The 20307-nt window shown below is 42.7% G+C and overlaps 1 protein-coding gene across 1 annotated transcript in view; it reads left to right on the forward strand.

Annotated features, from left to right (window-relative positions):
- LOC122557314 (N(4)-(beta-N-acetylglucosaminyl)-L-asparaginase-like) overlaps positions 1-14542 on the forward strand; it is a 36148-nt gene extending 21606 nt beyond the window's left edge. The window contains exons 8-9 of the mRNA XM_043704893.2: positions 4452-4585; positions 10878-14542. Coding sequence (XP_043560828.2) covers positions 4452-4585; positions 10878-10972 — 229 coding nt within the window. The 3' untranslated portion in view covers positions 10973-14542. The remainder of the gene's footprint in view (positions 1-4451; positions 4586-10877) is intronic.
- The last annotated feature ends 5765 nt before the right edge of the window (positions 14543-20307 follow it).

Genomic DNA, 20307 nt, shown 5'->3' on the forward strand with positions numbered 1-20307 from the left:
ATAGAATCCCTGTGTTGTGGAAACGGGTGATTCAGCCAAGCAAGCCCACACCAAATCTCTGAGGAGGATCCCACCCAGACTCACCCCCTGCAATCCCTTCCCAAATCCCTGCAACTCCCATGGCTAATCCACCTAACCTACACATCCGTGAACACTACAGGCAATTTCCCATGGCCAACCCACCTAACCTACATTTCTTTGGACTTTGGGAGGAAACCGGAGCACCTGGAGGAAACCCACGCAGACACAGGGAGAATGTGCAAACTCCACACAGACAGTTGCCTGGGGCTGGAGTTAAACCCAGGTTGCCGGCACTGTGAGGTAGCCGTGCAGCTTTGTCATTGCTGTCTCGAAATGCACGCCCCATCCACCTCCCTCCCTCACAGAGAGCAGGGAAATCAGGCAACAGTGTGGTTGGAATCATTTCCTATTTCTCTGCATTGCATTCTTCCAGTTGTGTGCCTATTTCTTTGTCTTCCTTTTCTATGTCCTTTTGAAGATTTACACTATCCTCCCCACAGTTCACAATAATTCTGTTTTATATCAGCCATAAATTTTGAATTGGTGACCTTGCACAAGTCTAGGTCACTGATATATCAGGAAGGATGGGAGTCTCAGCACTGATGACTGGAAAGCCGACAAGAGAGATCCTCTGATATGAAAAATAATTGTTAGCGATATCTGGGGCAGCTCAGTGGTTAGCACTGCTGCCTCACAGTGCCAGGGACCCGGGTGTAATTCCACTCTCTGGTGACAGTCCAAACTCGGCACAGACATTCTCCCTTTGTTTGGTTGCTCTGGTTTGTTCCCATAGCCCAGTGATGTGCAGATTCGGGAAATGTAGGGTTATAGGGATTGAATGGGATGCTCTTCAGAGGGATGATGTAGACTCGATGGGTCAAATGGCCTGTAGGGATTCATCTGTTTCCAATACTCAGCCAATTTCATATTTAAATTGAGAGTGCCTTTATTCCCCCTCCCCATTGGGTTCTAACCATGCTCACAAGCTTTGCTCAACTTTCCTGCATTTTATCAAATGCTTTTTTTCAAGTCTATATACGCTGATTGCATTACCCTCCTGTACACTTCCTATTACCTCGGATTTTGTTAAACTTGATTTACTCTTAATAGCCTATTCTAAAACCGCCTCTTTCTTAACTTTTAACCTACCCACTGACCCAGGTCCTTCCTCTTTCCTATCATTTGCGCAGTATTTTCTTCCATTTTAATGACTGTTGAAACGTACTCCTTTGAGACCTTGACTATGACTGTTAAAATTCCCTTTTATATTGTTAGTTGTCCTCACTCAAGCATTGAGGATACATCCGAGCAGGCAAAAGGATTGGGTGCCAATATTGATCAAAGCTACTGTTACATCATTGGAGAGGCATGATGTTGTTTTGGGGTCAAAGGCAGTATCCATTTCCTTCATTTTAAGAAACAGCAGAGGAACGTTTGTGCCACTAAGTTTATACTAACAGTCCAGTAAATAGTGGGAAGGAACAAAGTGTAGAAAAATGCAATATCTATTGAGTATTTGAGTATTTATTGAGAAGTTTATTTGTAAACTGGCTTTTGCAATGGTGTAATAGGACAAAGAGTGAGACGTTCTGACATGTGAACAAGCCAATACACTTGATCAGTGCATCTCCAGTTCAATGGGGAAGAAAGTGTTTGAACTAGTTATTGGGAACGAAATGGAACAAATGGAATTTATTTCAATGGAAGAACATTTGGTTCATATTACAGCAGCATAACCTTTAGAATAATCACAGAAAAGGGCTAGGTGCAATTAAACATAAAAATATAATTTGAGGAAGATTAACTTGGAAAGGAATCCAGCTGATTTGGATTGGAATTTAACAAATAACTCATTTTAAAGCAATAGTCAACCAATTGGAGGATTAGTTCAGGTACAAAAGTAGACAAATTTCCATTGGAGCTGGAAAAGCGCAGCAGGTCAGGCAGCATCCAAGAAGCAGGAGAATCGACGTTTCGGGCATGAGCCCTTCTTCAGGAATGAGGAGATTGTGCCAAGCAGGTTAAGATAAAAGGTAGGGAGGAGGGATTTGGGGGAGGGGCGTTGGAAATGCGATAGGTGGAAGGAGGTTAAGGTGAGGGTGAAAGGCCGGAGTGGGGGTGGGGGCGGACAGGTCAGGAAGAAGATTGCAGGTTAGGAAGATGGTGCTGAGTTCGAGGGTTGGGACTGAGACTTCTTCCTGACCTCTCCGCCACCACCCCCATCTATCTCATTTCCAACGCCCCTCTCCCAAGTCCCTCCTCCCTACCTTTTATCTTAGCCTGCTTGGCACACTCTCCTTATTCCTGAAGAAGGGCTTATGCCCGAAACGTCAATTCTCCTGCTCCTTGGATGCTGCCTGACCTACTGCGCTTTTCCAGCAACACATTTTCAGCTCTGATCTCCAGCATCTGCAGTCCTCACTTTCTCCTAGAAAATTTCTATTGGAGGGGTGGAATGTTAGAGCATTCAAAACTCAGGTTCCCTGGATGATTAAAGGTAGAGCAGTGAAAAGGAAACCAATAAAAAAGGCTTTTGATGAATTCCTCATATAGAGAACCAAACTGAGTATGGAAAGTGTAGAGAGCTTGAAAAGGGGGTGAGAGTGCAAGGGAGACTAGCTCAGTTGGCTAGATGGCTAGTTAGTGATACCAAGAGCACTGGTTCAACACCCACACTAGTTAACATTACTATGAAGGATTGTCCTTCTCAATCTCTCTCCTCACTTGAGTTGTCTGTCTCCAATGAGACATGTGCCCCATGGTCTGGTAAAACAATGGAAACTTTACCATTAGTGCCAGACTATTCAAATTATAAGTCTGCCTTTTCTTTATCTGAAAATGTTGAGAGGGATAAACCTCACAAAACAAGCTGGGAAAACCTTTACAGCCTATATTCCAGGACAAAATTAGTTAACATTTAGAAAACTAGCATTTGCCAACATTGGTGCAATTTGTTCTGCTACAACGTGAGGTTCATTAGCGCGAATTTTCTGTAATGCGATTGACAAATTGGGGACACTGTTTCCAAAGCACAAACTTTTTAAACATGTGTTGGCTGTAACGCGATTACATCACAAACCCTAAGCGCTGTTTCTAAAGTGCGATTTTTTTTTTTTCTCTATAACATGGGGTTACACAAGAATGCAACTATCGCATTTTAGAAGAACTGACTGTAGAAATTTGTTAAAATGAATTCCTGTTTGAATATCTAGAGTTCTTTTAAAGTAACAGAGAAGGACAAAGTTGTTTATATAACATTTCAAAAATTGTTTGACAAAGTGTCATCTGTCAGCAAAATTAAAACCCGCACGGTTAAAGGGATCAGTGCGCCTAAGCTTGGCTGAGGGAAGAAGTAGTGTTCAAATGTTCTTTTTCAAACTGGGGCAAAGTATACACTGCTGGTCCTCAGGGATGGTATTGGAGCCACTGCTGTTTTTTATATTAACTATATGGATCCAGAGATACACAGTATACTTTCATCGTTTTGAAGTGACCCAGAAATGAGAAGGACAGTAACAGAATTCAGGAGGCAATAGAGAGACTGGTGAAAAGGGCAGACAGTGATGGAAGGAATTTAACACAGAGAAACGTGAAATAATGCATTTTGGTAGCAAGTGTCTGAGACAAAATCAACTAAATGTTTCCCATTTAAAGAGGATGGAAGAAATTAGAGCTCTGGCAGTTTTTATGATGAAAGGCCTTATGGGATCCTTACTCTAATTAAGCAATAGAATGCAAAAACAAGAGTTATACTGATCCTTAAACATTGGTTGGGCTTTTCTTATTTGGGGTATTGTGTTCCATTCTGAGCACCATTAACTGAGAAAATGTTTGTTGTTAAGCTATGCAAAATTCTTCTCCCACCCATCTTCGTTTAACAATACAATGATTTCAGTATCAAGTATTCCTTAAATGCATCCATACCATTTACCTACACTGCCCCTTTTAGTTCAATTCTAAGAGATTTTTCACAGTTTCCCAATTGGTTTTATTTGTGGCCATATCATAATCATGTGTCTTGTTCTGATCAAGCCGATAAGCCAAGACGTCTTCTGTCTTTTCTATGAAACCCTTTCAGAATCATTACCATTAAGACCTTTAAAAAGTTACCCTTATCTCTTATTCTCTGGAGAAGAGAGCCCTAGCCTGTTCAATTTTTCCTGATAGGTCACACCGAGCCTATTTCTTGCAGTGGTTCAGAAAAAGGTATAAATTCTCAGTTCTGAATGCAGTTTCTCCCTGCAATGTTTCAGAAACAGACAGTTTTGACTGGAGTTTATTAAAATCAATCCGCATTCTTTCGCTGAGTAAAGTTTCCTATTTTGTGCACCAAATTCATCGTAAGAATTGTAAAATGTTCTTTTCTTGGATCTTTGAGTACATTTTTCATGTGGACATTATTTCAGTTTGACATTTTTGCCTCAAATTAGTTACCAGGCAGTGGAATATATGAGATTGGGAATGGAACCAACTACAGCTTGCCAGAAAGTTATTGCAAGAATTCAGAAGTATTACCCAAAGTTTTTTGGCGCAATCATCTGTGCGAACAGAACTGGGGGTTATGGTAAGTCTTTAAAACAAAACCTGTTGTAAGGATAAGTGGTGAAACTAACTTCCTGAGAGAAAATCTCAAGCCATGCAGGAAATAAACCAGTCTTGGGTAAACTTGACTACACTTAACATTCATTCTATGTCCTTACAGACTCAATTTATCACTAAGTATCTGTACTTGCTCACTTGTGTACAGGTTTGTGTTTGTTATAACAAAAATATGTAAAATTCCACATTTTTTGCCTCCAGTTTTTTTTTGTGATATCTAGAGAAACATTTTGATTAAATGACCCTAGCTAGAGCTGAAACCCTGTCTTTGGACTATGCATAGTAAAGTGAAGTACAACCAGAAATCTGTGGAGCCTCAGTCACTGGGAATGTTCAAGGCATAGCTTTCTGGAGACGAATACATTGAGAGGTGTGGGGACATTGCTGAGGTAGAACAGGCTTGGTGGACTGAGTGGCCTCCTGCCCAACATTTGAAATCACTGCAATGCCTAGATACAATGTAATGATGTCAATACATACTTTCTTAATGACTATCATCTCTGACTTTTTCCAGCACATCCCAATTGATAGGGGGTGGATGGGAAAGATCAAATGGCTTGGTACCTGGACTTTCAATGGCCCATGATAAAATCTTACCAGAGATTCCTTTTCGTAAATTACCTTAATTTGTAAGATATAGGTGGCAGCTACGTAATTGGTGGATAAGTCATGGGAAATGCAGGATTGCAGGGAATAAGGTTTGGAGTGATGGGTCTGGATGGGATGCTCTTTGGAGAGCCAGTGTGGACTCGATGGACCAAATGGCCTGCTTCTGCATTTTAGTGATCCTATGAATAGATAGGTCACTGGGATGAGAATCATACAATTAGGCACCTTGCAGCTTCCAGACTCAACAATGAGTTCAATAATTTCTGGCAGTAATCTCTTCCATGTTCTGGCCTTATTGTTTTTATTTTGTCGTTTGCCTATCACATAATCATTTCATTTGGTCCTGCCATGTCTTACACCTTATCATGCTTTTTAAAAATTCTTTTTAAGACTCAACTGTTGTATCCCATTAAAATAACTTTTTTTCAGTTCTGATGAAAAATCATGAGCATAAAATATTAAGTTGGTTCCTCTACCAGCATAGTTTTTGCTTTTATTTCACATTTCCAGCATCTGCAATGTTTTGCTTTCTAATCATAATTGGATCTAAATAAAATCGGTGTGGGATGGACTTGGAGGCAATCAGGATCTTCTGAAAGAATACTCAATGGAATGGGAGAGAGAGGCCAGGGAAATTCACTATGGACAATACAAAGCAGTAGAAATAGGGACTGAATAAAGAGACCTAAAGACAGTTGTGGACTCATGTTCTCTATACCTTGATTGTGTTTTCAAATTTCACAATGAATAGATTGTGAGATATGTTGCCGAATCAGTTGCGTTCATGTCCAAGAAGTCATGTTGAAGATTTATAGATCTCTCTCCAAAAGCAGCTGGAGCTCAGGGAGAAGCCCCATTTAATTGCTAGGGTGAGAAGATGGTAGGGCTGAACGTATTGGAGTTGAAGAGTGCCAAAGGCATTGTCCAACTGTATATTGTAGTGTATTGAAAATTAAACATTTTATTTGTTTGAAGGTATAATACACCTACTCTAACAAAGGGAGCACGCTACAGACAGATTTTAAAAGTTGGTCTGTGTTTAACAGCTCACGCTATTCCAATTCTGAATGTTCACAGCTGATTATATAATTGCTTTTGTCCCATGAACTTAGCGTACATCATGAAAGCTGTGTATTATTTGTATAGAGAAAAGCGACAGAACAAGGAATTTGGGGGTCCTCAAACACGAATCACAAAAGCGAGCATTTACGTTTGTAAGTAATAGGGAGGGTACACGGAATCTTAGCCTTTATTTCAAAGCGAGTGGAAGATAAAATCATAAGAGGTTGGTATTGGAGCTGTCAGAAAAGGTTCACTAAGCTGATACCAGGTTAAACTGTCTTGAGGAGAGGCACTGGATTCACAGTCATACAGAGTCAAAGCAGACCCTTTGGTCCAACCAGTCCATGCTGCACACGATTCCAAGCTAAACTAATCCTGACTCATGCCTGCTCCTGTCCCATATCCCTCAGATGATGCTTGATTAAATAAATGGCTCTACCTCTGTTATATATAGATCTTCAGTTATAGACATGGTCTTTTACAGTGATTAGTTGGTGGTTATTGAGGATTTTGAGTCTAGTCTGAGGATTGTTTGAGTTGGCAAAATACGGTGGTTACTATGTTCATTTTAATTCATGGAAGTGGATAACCCCACCAATAATCTAGAATATGATTCTGATCTGTGAGGACGCACATATCAACATGTTTAGCCCTATCTCCTGGAGTGATGCAATATGTTTTTTTCCCAGGACTGAAAGCTAGCTGTAGTTCTTTCACAGCATGTTTCCATAGTATAAGATTGAGACACTTTATAGAAATGCCTAATAAAGAATACCTGCTGGAAAAGAAACAGTTTGAATTTGTGACCAGCTGACTGGTTTTGTTTTGTCTCTCACATTCACGACCAGCCGTGAAGTAGGCAACGAATATTGGAAAGTATAAATGCGCAGGTCAACATTATTATCCTGTGAGGCCACAAAGGGATAGAGGGCTTGAAATCTGAATCACAAAACCACACACTCTATTTTGTCTAGAGGACATTTGCAATGCAGATTTTGTCAGAGGAATGAAATTGGAATTGGCTTAATAGAGAACGTTGTCAGCGAATGGTACATAAAAATGACCATAATTAGGAGCATGAGTAGACCATTCGGTCCTTTGACAGGATCAAACCTGTTGAGTTGTTGCAGCGAATTCTGTTTTCGTTTGAATGCAGAGAGCAGTGTTATGTAAGTATCACTGACTCCAATGTTGAAAATAGAGACACCGATATAGTATTCCACTGGCTTCACTTCAAGAAATAGCCATTTATAAGTCCCACATTTCTAATTCCTCACCCTCTCCCTATCAGTTCTTGGCCCAGTATGTAAATCATGAACGTTGCTGTTAAATGCATTGAACTTTGGGATTGTAACTTGTCTATTGTTGGATTTGCAGTCAATATTTGTGATTGTAATTTCCAATTAGATTTTAGTCTCCCAGGACTTCGATCTTACTTGGCCATATTTATGTTGAGCTTCCTATTCTCTCTTGGGTTTTTTTTTCTAATATTAACATGATAACAACATTTTAAGGATAGAGGAAGTCACACTAACTTCAGTGTAACTGTAATGGTTTTCGGCCAAAAAAGATTTCCCTACCTCCAGTTTACTTACAGTTTGCTTTTCAGTCATTTGCAGATGGAGAGGGGAGGCGATGTCCTAGTGGTATTGTAGCCGGGCTGTTAATCCAGAGACTCAGATAATGTTCTGGGGACTGGGGTTCAAATCCTACCATAGCAGAATCCAATTTTAAAAATAAACCCTAGAATTAAGAGTCTAATGATGATTAGTTGACAGGAAAAACCCATCTGGTTCATTCATGCCCTTTAGGGAAGGAAATTGCCATCCATACTTGGTCTGGTCTAACTCCAGACCCACAGCAATATGGTTGGTTGATCCTTTGGACTGGGCAGTACTGTAAATGCTGGCCGAGCCAATGATGCCCTCATCCTATGAATAAATAAAAAAAGCTTGTAATCTTTTCAAATTTCCAAATCCCTTGGTTAATCCATTTGGGATCCAGTTTTAAGACATCCAACAGGCGTCAGGAGAAATAATTGACTGAATTGGATACTGAACTGCAGTTTCATGCTGGATATCAAGATATTTGTTCATAAAACCAAAGTATTTCAGATGCTGGAGAAATTACTTTTTTTAAAAAAAAGTGCTGGAGAAACTCAACAGACTTGGCCATGTCTGTGAAGAGTGATCTCATCTACACTGGGAACACCAAATGCAGACTGAGTGCTTGCACTGCAGCATGGGTTTGTCCTGTTTGGAAAAGGACCTCAACCTATCCCTCTGACATTTCTCCAACTTGCGGCCACACAAATGCATTTGTCTGAAGCCTGAAGTGATGCTCTAGCAAAGCCCAAAGCAAGCTGGAAAAACAGCATCCTTTTTTCCACTTTGGCACTTTACAACCTTCAGGTTTCAACATGAAGTTTAACATCTTCTGACCATGAATTCTATCCCCCATTTTGATTAATCCCCTTTCCGACGCCATGGTGGATTGACATAGAGCTGCCTATTTTCTGCTATTAACATTTTCCATTAACCCCACTCCTCTTCTATACCCCTATCCATTACTATTAGTACTTACTGTGTCTTTGGCTCCTGGGCAGCTGTTCCACTTGCTCTTCCTTCCTGCCCAGGTTTTGACAACTGCATTCTCACCTCAGTTACTGTGGCTGACTGAGGTTGCTATCACCTTGGACTGTAGCAGTTCAAGTGTGGCCAGACCATCTTCTTAGTGCACCTCTGTTTGGCAGCCACTAATTGGCCAATAAATGAACATCTAAACTGAGGCCAGTATTACACTCAATTCTGTGCCTCTCACCCTAATTCAAAATACATCCCACTTTCTTAAAGGTGTCACAGAAATGAAAGTTATTGTTGTTACCATCATTCATCTATTTTTGAATATTTTAGAACCATAGAATCATACAGTACAAAAGAGAGCTTTTGGCCAATTGAGTCTATACCGCCAAAAATGTACCACTATCTACTGTCCTTCCACTTTCCTGCATTAGGCCCATAGCCTTGATTGTTATGCATTTCAAGTATTCATACAAATACTTTTTAAAGGTCATATGGTTCCTTGCCTCAACTAACTTCCCAAGCCGTGTATTCCAGACCTTGACCAACACTGGTGAGAAAGGTCTTCAAATCTTGTCTAAACATGCTGTGTTTCACTTTAAGATTATGCACCATGTTATTGACCATTCAGCAACGGGGAATAGCTGCATTCTGTTCACCCTGTCCATGCTTCTCATCATCTCATATTCCTCTATCAGGTCCACCCTCAATCTTCTCTGCTCTGAAGAAGACAAGTAAGAGAAAGTGAGGACTGCAGATGCTGGAGAGTCAGAGTCAAAAAGTGTGGTGCTGGAAAAGCACAGCAGGTCAGGCAGTATCCGAGGAGTAGTTTCAGGTAAAAATCATTTCTGATGAAGTGCTTTTGCTCGAAATGCCGACTCTCCTGCTCCTCTGACACTGCCTGACCTGCTGTGCTTTTCCAGCACTTCACTTTCGCCTTCAAAGAAAACAACCCAAGCGTACCCAGGCTCTCTCCATTCGCTGAAATACTCCATCTGGGTGACATCCTGTTGAATCTTCTTTGAAATCCCCTCCAGGGCAGTCACGTTTTTCCTATAGATTGGGGACCAGAATAGCACACAGTACTCCAGCTATGACCTAACCAAAGTTCAGTACAATGCCCTTATAATCTATGCCATGAGTAATAAAGCTTTTTTAAACATCCGATTAACCTGTCCTGCTACCTCTGGGATCTTTGGACAAGCACTCCAAGATCCTTCTGTTCCTCTGAGGTTCCCTGTGTCTTTGTATACCAAGTCTGACTGGCTATTCTAAATATTATATATTCTAAACATTTGACAATAAATTATATGACTAAGAGAGCCTGATAATTGCAATGGACTTTGTTGGAAAGCCACTGGAACAGTTATTTTGTGAGGACAGTTGAAATGGGTCCAAGAACAGGTCACCCCTCTTGATCATAGTGCAAGGTTTGAAAGACATGACAAAAATATTTGAAGCAGTTGCTTTGTGGTTTTTTCATATCATTTTAACAATGAGATTCGTGAATGAATTATTCTTTCCCAGAGTGGGAAGAGGAAAGTGCAACAAGTACAATAGAAGGGGAACAAAGAAAATGGTGAGTTCTACAATGTACACATTGTCAAAGCAATTCAGTGTGCTAATTCCCAAAGAATATTCCAGATTGGTCGTGGAAGTTGCATTATAATTAGTACTGTTGATTTTAAGGAATGGTTGCTTTTCTTCTTTATAACGATTCTGCTTCTCTTGACTTTGTAGTTAATGATACTCATCTAAAGCTAAAACAAGAACAATGTTCAAATCGAGGGAGAGTTATTCCGCAGCTGGTCACATTGCAGTAATTGGAAATTTACTGTTGCCTTTTTTTTTGAAAAATGTGTGACTTTTCTCAGTGACATAAGGTTGAAGTTCACTCAAAATCCTGAGAAACAATTTCGAATAAGGATTGTGTGGTTCAAGATAACAAGCTTATTGCTGTTGAGTTACATTAACCATAACTGAGTCTTTCTGAACTTTTCCTTATAGGTGCTGCATGCAGTAAATGTCTAGGATTCAACCAATTCCACTTTATGGTTCACAATCCATCAGGGACCTCGGAGCAGATAGTGGATTGCATTTAAAGCTACAGTGATGCATCACTTTCAACGACTTTAAGGCTTGTTATCATTTGCACTCACTTTTGAACCTAAATGACACCTTGCAATCTGTTAACGTATCGTAAGAAACCTTGTTGTCATGTGATTTGGTAACTGGACCATATTGATTGCCAATATAGTCTTTGCAGATTGTTTGTCTTTGAATTTTGAGATGTATTCTAAATGTGAACACTCTTTGTTCATGTGCATGCACATGAACACTTGACCTTTCAGAATCCGCTGAGCTTGTGTCATTATTAGACCATGATTGATCTATACCATGAGTCCAGGAGAAAGTGAGGACTGCAGATGCTGGCGATCAGTGTTAAAAGGTGTGGCTTTGGAAAAGCACAGCAGTTCAGGCAGCATCTGAGTGGCAGGAGAGTTGACATTTCAGGCAGAAATCCTTCATTCCTGATGAAGGGCTTATGCCCGAAATGTCCATTCTCCTGCTACTTGGATGCTGCCTGGCCGACTGTGCTTTTCCAGCACCACAATTTTTGAATATACCATGAGTCCATTTATCTATTAGATATTTGGAACCAGAACGAAAATCAATAAGTAATTGGAGAACCATTAAAATTACACTAGTAACAACCATTCATGGATATGTTTGCAAATACATGAGATCTATATGGACATACGAAGGTCTTCCATCCCCTCATCTCTTGTATAATTTAATGAAATGATTGATCAGAATCTCATTCCCATTCACCTGGAACTAAATTAATTCAGAAAACTGGGCAGCATGGACAACTTGGGCCCCTGTTTCCATGCTGTAAATCTCTCTGCTTTTGACCCATATCTTGTGATTTTTACAACTAATAATTGATTGATCTCTCATGTTCAGAAAATTTAAATTGACCCAGCATCCACACCTCCTTTTGAGGGTAAGGGAGCAGCATCTGTAAATGTGTACTGTGCTGGACTGTGAAGCCATCATTTCAGAACTGCCTTCACATAGTGGTAATACCAAATTGTCAGACTGACCTACTGCTCCCTGAGTGCACTAAACTAAGACACAAGACTAACCCCAGTTAAAGAACCTTCCATCACTTTGAGCCATACTGGGTACACCATCCTTTCAGCCTGGTGAAGGGCAACAACTCAAATGTCCAATCCAAACATGTGCAGGTCAGGTGAATTGGCCATGCTAAATTGCCCATAGTGCTAGGTGCATTAGTCAGAGGTAAATATAGGATAGGGGAATGGGTCTGGATGGGTAACTCTCAGGAGGGTCGAAGTGGACTTGTTGGCCCTGTTTCCATATTGTAAGGAGTCTAATCTAACCAAAAAAGGTGTTCTGAAGGAACAGCCTCAAAGTTGTTAAATGTTTAAAAAGAAAACTGCCCCTCACTATAATGATTAGCCTAACATTAAAATGTAGCTGCCTAATGAGCTGGACTCTGGGATACATGTACAAACTAGGAGAGGGAGAACATAACAAAGAGGTGTAGTTAGTAAATTTGACGTTCATTTGCACATTTCATTTTATAGATATAGACAGATGAATTGTTGTAGTTGAAGGGCACTCCCGACAAGGTCGTCTTGTATTTTTAAATGACCTTTCTGACTTGATATGACATAACTCTGGAGCTGGTACCCTTGAACCCAATGAACTGCTTTGTTTGCAAATAGCAAACATTGGTTATGCAGAGTTGTTGCTGAACTAGCTGCACGGCAGCTGCCCCTCAATACACTTCTGAAGCTGCTACATATCAATTGTCTGCTTAACTCATGAACTACCAACCATTGTTGATTGTCAAGGTTTAGTCAAGCAGTTCTACTTAAACATGTTGATGTCATAGAGTCAGGGAGAGTTGTAGAAATGTACAGCATGGAAACACACCCTTCGGTCCAATTTGTCCATGCTGACCAGATAACCCAACCCAATCTAGTCCACTTTCCAGCACGTGGTTCATATCCCTCCAAACCCAATCTATTCATATACCCATCCCAATGCCTTTTAAATGTTGCAATTGTACCAGCCTCCACCACTTCCTCTGGCAGCTTATTCCATACACATACCACCGTCTGTGTGAAAAGATTGCCCCTTAGGTCTCTTTGTGGGCGGCACGGTGGTACAGTGGTTAGCACTGCTGCCTCGCAGCGCCAGAGACCCGGGTTCAATTCCCGCCTCAGGTGACTGACTGTGTGGAGTTTGCACGTTCTCCCCGTGTCTGCGTGGGTTTCCTCCGGGTGCTCCGGTTTCCTCCCACAGTCCAAAGATGTGCAGGTCAGGTGAATTGGCCATGCTAAATTGCCCGTAGTGTTAGGTAAGGGGTAAATGTAGGGGTATGGGTGGGTTACGCTTTGGCGGGTCGGTGTGGACTTGTTGGGCCGAAGGGCCTGTTTCCACACTGTAAGTAATCTAATCTAATCTAATCTTTTATATCTTTCCCCTCTCAACCCAAACCTATGTCCTCTAGTTCTGGGCTCCCCCATCCCAGGGAAGAAACTTTGTCGAATTATCCTAACCCTTCTCCTCATGATTTTATAAACCTCTATAAGGTCACCCCTCAGCCTCCGATGCTCCAGGGAAAAAAGCCCCAGCCTGTTCAGCCTCTCCCTATAACTCAAATCCTCCAACCCTGGCAATATCCTTGTAAGTCTTTTCTGAACCCTTTCAAGTTTCACAACATCCTTCTGTTAGGAAGGAGACCAGAATTGCATGCAATATTCCAAAACTGGCCGAACCAATGTCCTGTACAGCCGCATCATAACCTCCCAACTCCTGTACTCAATATTCTGACCAATAAAGGAAAGCATACCAAACGCCGCCTTCACTATCCTATCTATCTGCGACTCCACTTTCAAGGAGCTATGAAACTGCACTCCAAAGTCTCTTTGTTCAGCAACACTCCTTAGGACCTTACCATTAAGTGTATAAGTCCTGCTAAGATTTGCTTTCCCAAAATGCAGCACCTTGCATTTGTCTAAATTAAACTCCATCTGCCACTTCTCAGCCCATTGGCCCATCTGATCAAGATCCCGTTGTAATCTTAGGTAACCTTTTTCGCTGTCCACTTCATCTCCAATTTTGGTATCATCTGCAAACTTACTAACTATACCTCTTATGTTCACATCCAAATCATTAGTATAAATGATGAAAAGTAGTGGACCCAGCACCGATCCTTGTGGCACTCCACTGGTCACAGGCCTCCAGTCTGAAAGGCAACCCTCATCCACCACCCTCTGTCTTTGAGCTAGTTCTGTATCTAAATGGCTAGTTCTCCTTGTATTCAATGAGATTTAATCTTGCTAAATAGTCTCCCATGGGGAACCTTGGAGAACGCCTTACTGAAGTCCATGTAGATCACGTCCACTGCTCTGCCCTCATCAATCCTCTTTGCTACTACTTCAAAAAACTCGGTGTTTTTTGATAAATGTCACCATAAGCTCAATCCTTGCAACATAGCCATACCATACTCAATAAGATCATCAGATCATATCTCCCCTCAAGTCAATGTTATTTCTGATCTTTTATATCAATTCCAAATCTGAAATGGTTGCAATTGTCAGAAAAAATGAAATAAATTAATTTCTTTTCTTAAAGTTGATTTTTTTGTTTTGTACATACAGTGACTGATATTAAAGAATTTCAGGAGATTTTCACACTTTTGTAGAGGATGATTTGATTTTCTGAACGTTTCTATAAGTCAAAAACATGGAGCAATGTTAACATGGTGAAAATGTCCCAAAATGCTTCTCTGGAGTTTTACAAAACAACATTTGATCTTGAGTCCGATAAGCGAACACAAAGGCAGGTCACCAAAGCTTAATTAAGGAGGTAAGTTTTGGTCAAACTTCAAAGGAGAAAAGAGAGGTAGAGAGATTAAGGGAGGGAAATTCTGAGATTGGGGTAAGCAATGAATTCATGTGTGATTCATCTTGCAGGTACAGAAGAGATAAGAATTGGAGCAATACCGAAACTGCCAAGTGGTATGAGGCTGGTGATGGTTACAGAGATAGGAAGGGGAATCAATGGTGTGAGGTGACAATAGTTAGACTTAAGCCAATGCTCTTCTCACTTTGTTGTCATTTTGTGACTACTCATGTTTTTTGCATCTGTTCCCATTCTTTGAAGCTCCACACCCAATAAGTAATCAACAATTTTTAAATGACAACTTCAGAGAAAAAAAATAACCATCATTCCTAAATAACATTATCCTTCATTTAGAAATTCTTATAGCTATCCTACCCACCGATCAGAAGGATCGCCAACATAATAAAACTTATAAATTTTGGTCTGACTTGTACACTTTTAAATATAGTTCCAATCTGAACAGATATTTTCTTTTTCTTTATTTTCCCCCTCCGAATATGCAGACAATCTCTTGCTGGCTTTTTGGTTTCAGTCTTGTATAGCTGAAGCGAGCAGCGAAACTGAAGCAACTTTTTCACAACCAACTTTGTTCATCTACAGAATGACCCACAGTAAATTACCAACCCACATGTGCCATGACCATCTAGAAGGACAACAGCAGCAGACACACTGGATCAACATCACTTGCAAGTTGCCCTCCAAAGGGGAGGGGTGTAGTTGGTCAGGGGCGGAGGGGTCCTAAAGGTAGTAACCAGCACCAATCCAGTGGAGATGTCAATCAATCGAATTGTTGACCTTTGATTTCCACCCATGCTCTTGATTCTACATAAATCTACCTTTTTTGTTTTAAATTTGTTCACAATATGTGGGTGTTGCTGGCCCTTCCCTAAATGCCTGCAGGGCAGGTAAGTGTTAACCACCTTGCTGTAATCATGGAGTCACATGGAGGGTTTATCAGGGCAAAGATGGCAGATATTCTTCCCCTTACCACTGAAAAGTCCCTTTCACCCATTGAGTCTGCACTGAAAGAACTAACTACCATGAGAAGTGCGCTTATCTCAATTTCCTGCACTTGTTCCAAAGTGGTGAATGTGATGACATTTGAAGTACTCATCCAAATTGTTTTTAAAGGTTGTGAGGTTTCCAACCTCCACTACCTTCGCGGGCAGTGCATTCCAGACTCCTACCACCTTTTCTCTTCTGTGATTGACTCCTCACCCAAGGGGAACGGCTACTCTTTACTCAAGCAGTTCAACCTCTCAATCATGTCCCCCCTCCGTCTTCTCTGGTCTAAAGATAATAAGACAAGTGTTATGGATCTGAACAAACCACTTCAAAACGTATTAAGAGGATAGCCTAGACCCGAAAGCATTCTTATTTTAAAGGCAAGTGCGAGGTGTTACATTCTGGATGCATTTTGATTGTTCAAACTATCACATTTGAAGCGAATCATACTTTATTCATACACTATAGTTAAAATACAACAAAAAAAAAGAAATTGAAATAATTAACTCTATTAGAAAACTTAACAGATCATTTCATTACTAAGCAGTAACTATTGCAAAATAGTAAAATCCCATCAACACACCCTTGGCAAAGGCAAATTCAGTGAAATAGGTTGTCTCACAGGCAACCTGTTCATTCAGCAGGAGGAAAAAAAACATCAAGAGAAAACGCAGGGAGAGATGTACTGCAACTTCCAAACTCCAGCTTTAAGACCCCAGCAATTGAGACTGAAAAACTAAAACCAAAAATCCTAGTTCTGTGGGAGCTTGACCCCAACCATTCAGACTGCTTCTATTGTTCCACATTAAAACAAAATGCCAAGGTCTCAGGAGCTGTCTATTGGATTCAAGTAGACAACTCGGCATCTCTGTCTTAAAACCTCTCCTCAAAAAAACACAAATTACACCTCTTAAAGCCATAGTATAATCACACAAGCATTAGATTACTTACAGTGTGGAAATAGGCCCTTCAGTCCAACAAGTCCACACCGACCCTCCGAAGAGCAACTCACCCAGACCCATTCCCCTAAATTTACCCCTTCACCTAACACTATTGGCAATTTAGCATAGCCAATTCAACAAACCTGCACATTTTTGGACTGTGGGAGGAAACCGGAGCAAACCCACGCAGACACAGGGAGAATGTGCAAACTCCACATGGACTTGCTTGAGGCGGGAATTGAACCTGGTAAAAACAATGACTGCAGATGCTGGAAACCAGATTCTGGATTAGTGGTGCTGGAAGAGCACGGCAGTTCAGGCAGCATCCAAGGAGCTTCAAAATCGACATTTCAGGCAAAAGCCCTTCATCAGGAATAAAGACAGTGAGCCTGAAGCGTGGAGAGATAAGCTAGAGGAGGGTGGGGGTGGAGAGAAAGTAGTATAGAGTACAATGGGTGAGTGGGGGAGGGGATGAAGGTGATAGGTCAGGGAGCAGAGGGTGGAGTGGATAGGCGGAAAAGGAGATAGGCAGGTAGGACAAGTCCGGACAAGTCATGGGGACAGTGCTGAGCTGGAAGTTTGGAACTAGGGTGAGGTGGGGGAAGGGGAAATGAGGAAACTGTTGAAGTCCACATTGATGCCCTGGGGTTGAAGTGTTCCGAGGCAGAAGATGAGGCATTCTTTCTCCAGGCATCTGGTGGTGAGGGAGCGGCGGTGAAGGAGGCCTAGGACCTCCATGTCCTCGGCAGAGTGGGAGGGGGAGTTGAAATGTTGGGCCACAGGGTGGTGTGGTTGATTGGTGCGGGTGTCCCGGAGATGTTCTCTAAAGCGCTCTGCTAGGAGGCACCCAGTCTCCCCAATGTAGAGGAGAGCGCATCGGGAACAACGGATACAATAAATGATGTTAGTGGATGTGCAAGTAAAACGTTGATGGATGTGGAAGGCTCCTTTAGGGCCTTGGATAGAGGTGAGGGAGAAGGTGTGGGAGCAGGTTTTACAATTCCTGCAGTGGCAGGGGAAAGTGCCAGGATGGGAGGGTGGGTTGTAGGGGGGCGTGGACCTGACCAGGTAGTCACGGAGGGAACGGTCTTTGTGGAAGGCGGAAAGGGGTGGGGAGGGAAATATATTCCTGGTGGTGGGGTCTGTTTGGAGGTGGCGGAAATGTTGGCGGATGATTTGGTTTATGCAAAGGTTGGTAGGGTGGAAGGTGAGCACCAGGGGCGTTCTGTCCTTGTTACGGTTGGAGGGGTGGGGTCTGAGGGCGGAAGTGCAGGATGTGGACAAGATGCGTTGGAGGGCATCTTTAACCACGTGGGAAGGGAAATTGCAGTCTCTAAAGAAGGAGGCCATCTGGTGTGTCCTGTGGTGGAACTGGTCCTCTTGGGAGCAGATCCGGCGGAGGCGGAGGAATTGTGAATACGGGATGGCATTTTTGCAAGAGTTAGGGTGAGAAGAGGTGTAATCCAGGTAGCTTTCGGAGTCGGTGGGTTTGTAAAAAATGTCAGTGTCAAGTCAGTCGTCATTAATGGAGATGAAGAGCTCCAGGAAGGGGAGGGAGGTGTCAGAGATGGTCCAGGTAAATGTAAGGTCAGGGTGAAATGTGTTGGTCAAGTTGATGAATTGCTCAACCGCCTCACGGGAGCACGAGGTGGTGCCAATGCAATGTAACGGAGGAAGAGGTGGGGAGTGGTGCCGGTGTAATTACGGAAGATCAACTGCTCTACGTAGCCAATAAAGAGACAGGCATAGCTGTGGCCCATACATGTGCCCATGGCTACCCCTTTGGTCTGGAGGAAGTGGGAGGATTCAAAGGAGAAATTGTTAAGGGTGAGGACCAGTTCAGCCAAACGAGTGAGAGTGTCGGTGGAAGGGTACTGTTGGGGACGTCTGGAGAGGAAAAATGGAGGGCTTGGAGGCCCTGGTCATGGCGGATGGAGGTGTAGAGGGATTGGATATCCATGGTGAAGATGAGGCTTTGGGGACCGGGGAAACGGAAGTCTTGGAGGAGTTGGAGGGCGTCGGTGGTGTCTCGAATGTATGTGGGGAGTTCCTGGACTAGTGGGGATAGGACAGTGTCGAGGTAGGTAGAGATGAGTTCAGTGGGGCAGGAGCATGCTGAGACAATGGGTCGGCCAGGGTGGTCAGGCTTGTGGATCTTAGGAAGGAGGTAGAACCGGGCAGTGCGGGGTTCCCAGACTATGAGGTTGGAAGCTGTGGGTGGGAGATCTCCTGAGGTGATGAGGTTCTGTATGGTCTGGGAGATGATGGTTTAGTGATGGGGGGTGGGGTCATGGTTGAGGGGGCAGTAGGAAGAGGTGTCCTTGAGTTGGCGTTTGGCTTCAGCGGTGTAGAGGTAAGTGCGCCAGACTACCACTGCGCCCCCTTTATCCGCTGGCTTGATGGTGAGGTTGGGATTGGAGCAGAGGGATTGGAGGGCTGCGCATTGTGAGGGTGAGAGGTTGGAGTGGGGGAGGGGGGTAGACAGGTTGAGGCGGTTAATGTCCCGGCGGCAGTTGGAAATGAAGAGATCGAGGGCGGGTAATAGGCCAGCGCGGGGTGTCCAGGTGGATGCAGTATGTTGGAGGTGGGCGAAGGGGTCCTCGGAAGGTGGGCGGGAATCCTGCTTGTGAAAGTAAGCTCAGAGGCGGAGGCGACGGAAGAATTTTTCAACGTCACGGCATGTATTAAATTCATTGATGCGTGGACGGAGGGGGATGAAGGTGAGTCCTTTGCTGAGGACTGATTGTTCGTCCTCAGTGAGGGGGAGGTCTTGGGGGATGGTGAAAACGCGGCTGGGCTGGGAGCTGGGATCTGGTGTGGGTGTAGAGCTGGGAGTGGGGGTGGAACCTGTAACTGGAGTGGGTGTGATGGTGGGGGGAATGGGGGTGGTTCTCCGGCACTGTGAGGCAGCAGTGCTAACCACTGTGCCACCGTGCAGCCCAAAAGCATAACTAGTCTCTCCTTATAGCTCAATTTCTCCATCCCTGCTGCATGCTGATGAATCTTCTCTGTAGCCCCTCTCATGCTGTCACACCCTTCCTGTAGTGAGGTGACCAGAACTGCACACAGTACTCCATTTGACATCAAATCAATGCTCTGTACAACTCCAACATTGCTGCCTTGCTCTAATACTCTACAACACATCTGATAATGAAATCAAGTGTCACATATGCCTTATATCAGGGATCTGTCAGTAATTAACCCAAGATCCCTCCGTTCCTCTAAGCTACCCAGTGTCCTGCCATTTAATAAATACTTCCAATGTACATCACCTTGCGCTTACCCGAGTTAAATACCATTTGCCCATCTGACCAACCCATCTATATCTTCCTGTAACCTACATTCATCTTCTTCACTATTATCATTTTACTAATCTTTGACGTCTGCAAATTTGCTTAACATTTCCCCTACATTTTCATCTATATGGACTTCAGTAAAGTGTTCGACAAGGTTCCCCATGGGAGACTGGTGAGCAAGGTTAGATCTCATAGAATATAGGGAGAACTCGCCGTTTGGCTCAAAGGTAGAAGACAGAGGGTGGTGGTGGA

This window comes from Chiloscyllium plagiosum, unplaced genomic scaffold (genome assembly GCF_037043375.1).
Source record: "Chiloscyllium plagiosum isolate Xiang-an unplaced genomic scaffold, Cpla_swu_hap1 HiC_scaffold_2, whole genome shotgun sequence".
In the NCBI taxonomy this organism is placed as follows: domain Eukaryota; kingdom Metazoa; phylum Chordata; class Chondrichthyes; order Orectolobiformes; family Hemiscylliidae; genus Chiloscyllium; species Chiloscyllium plagiosum.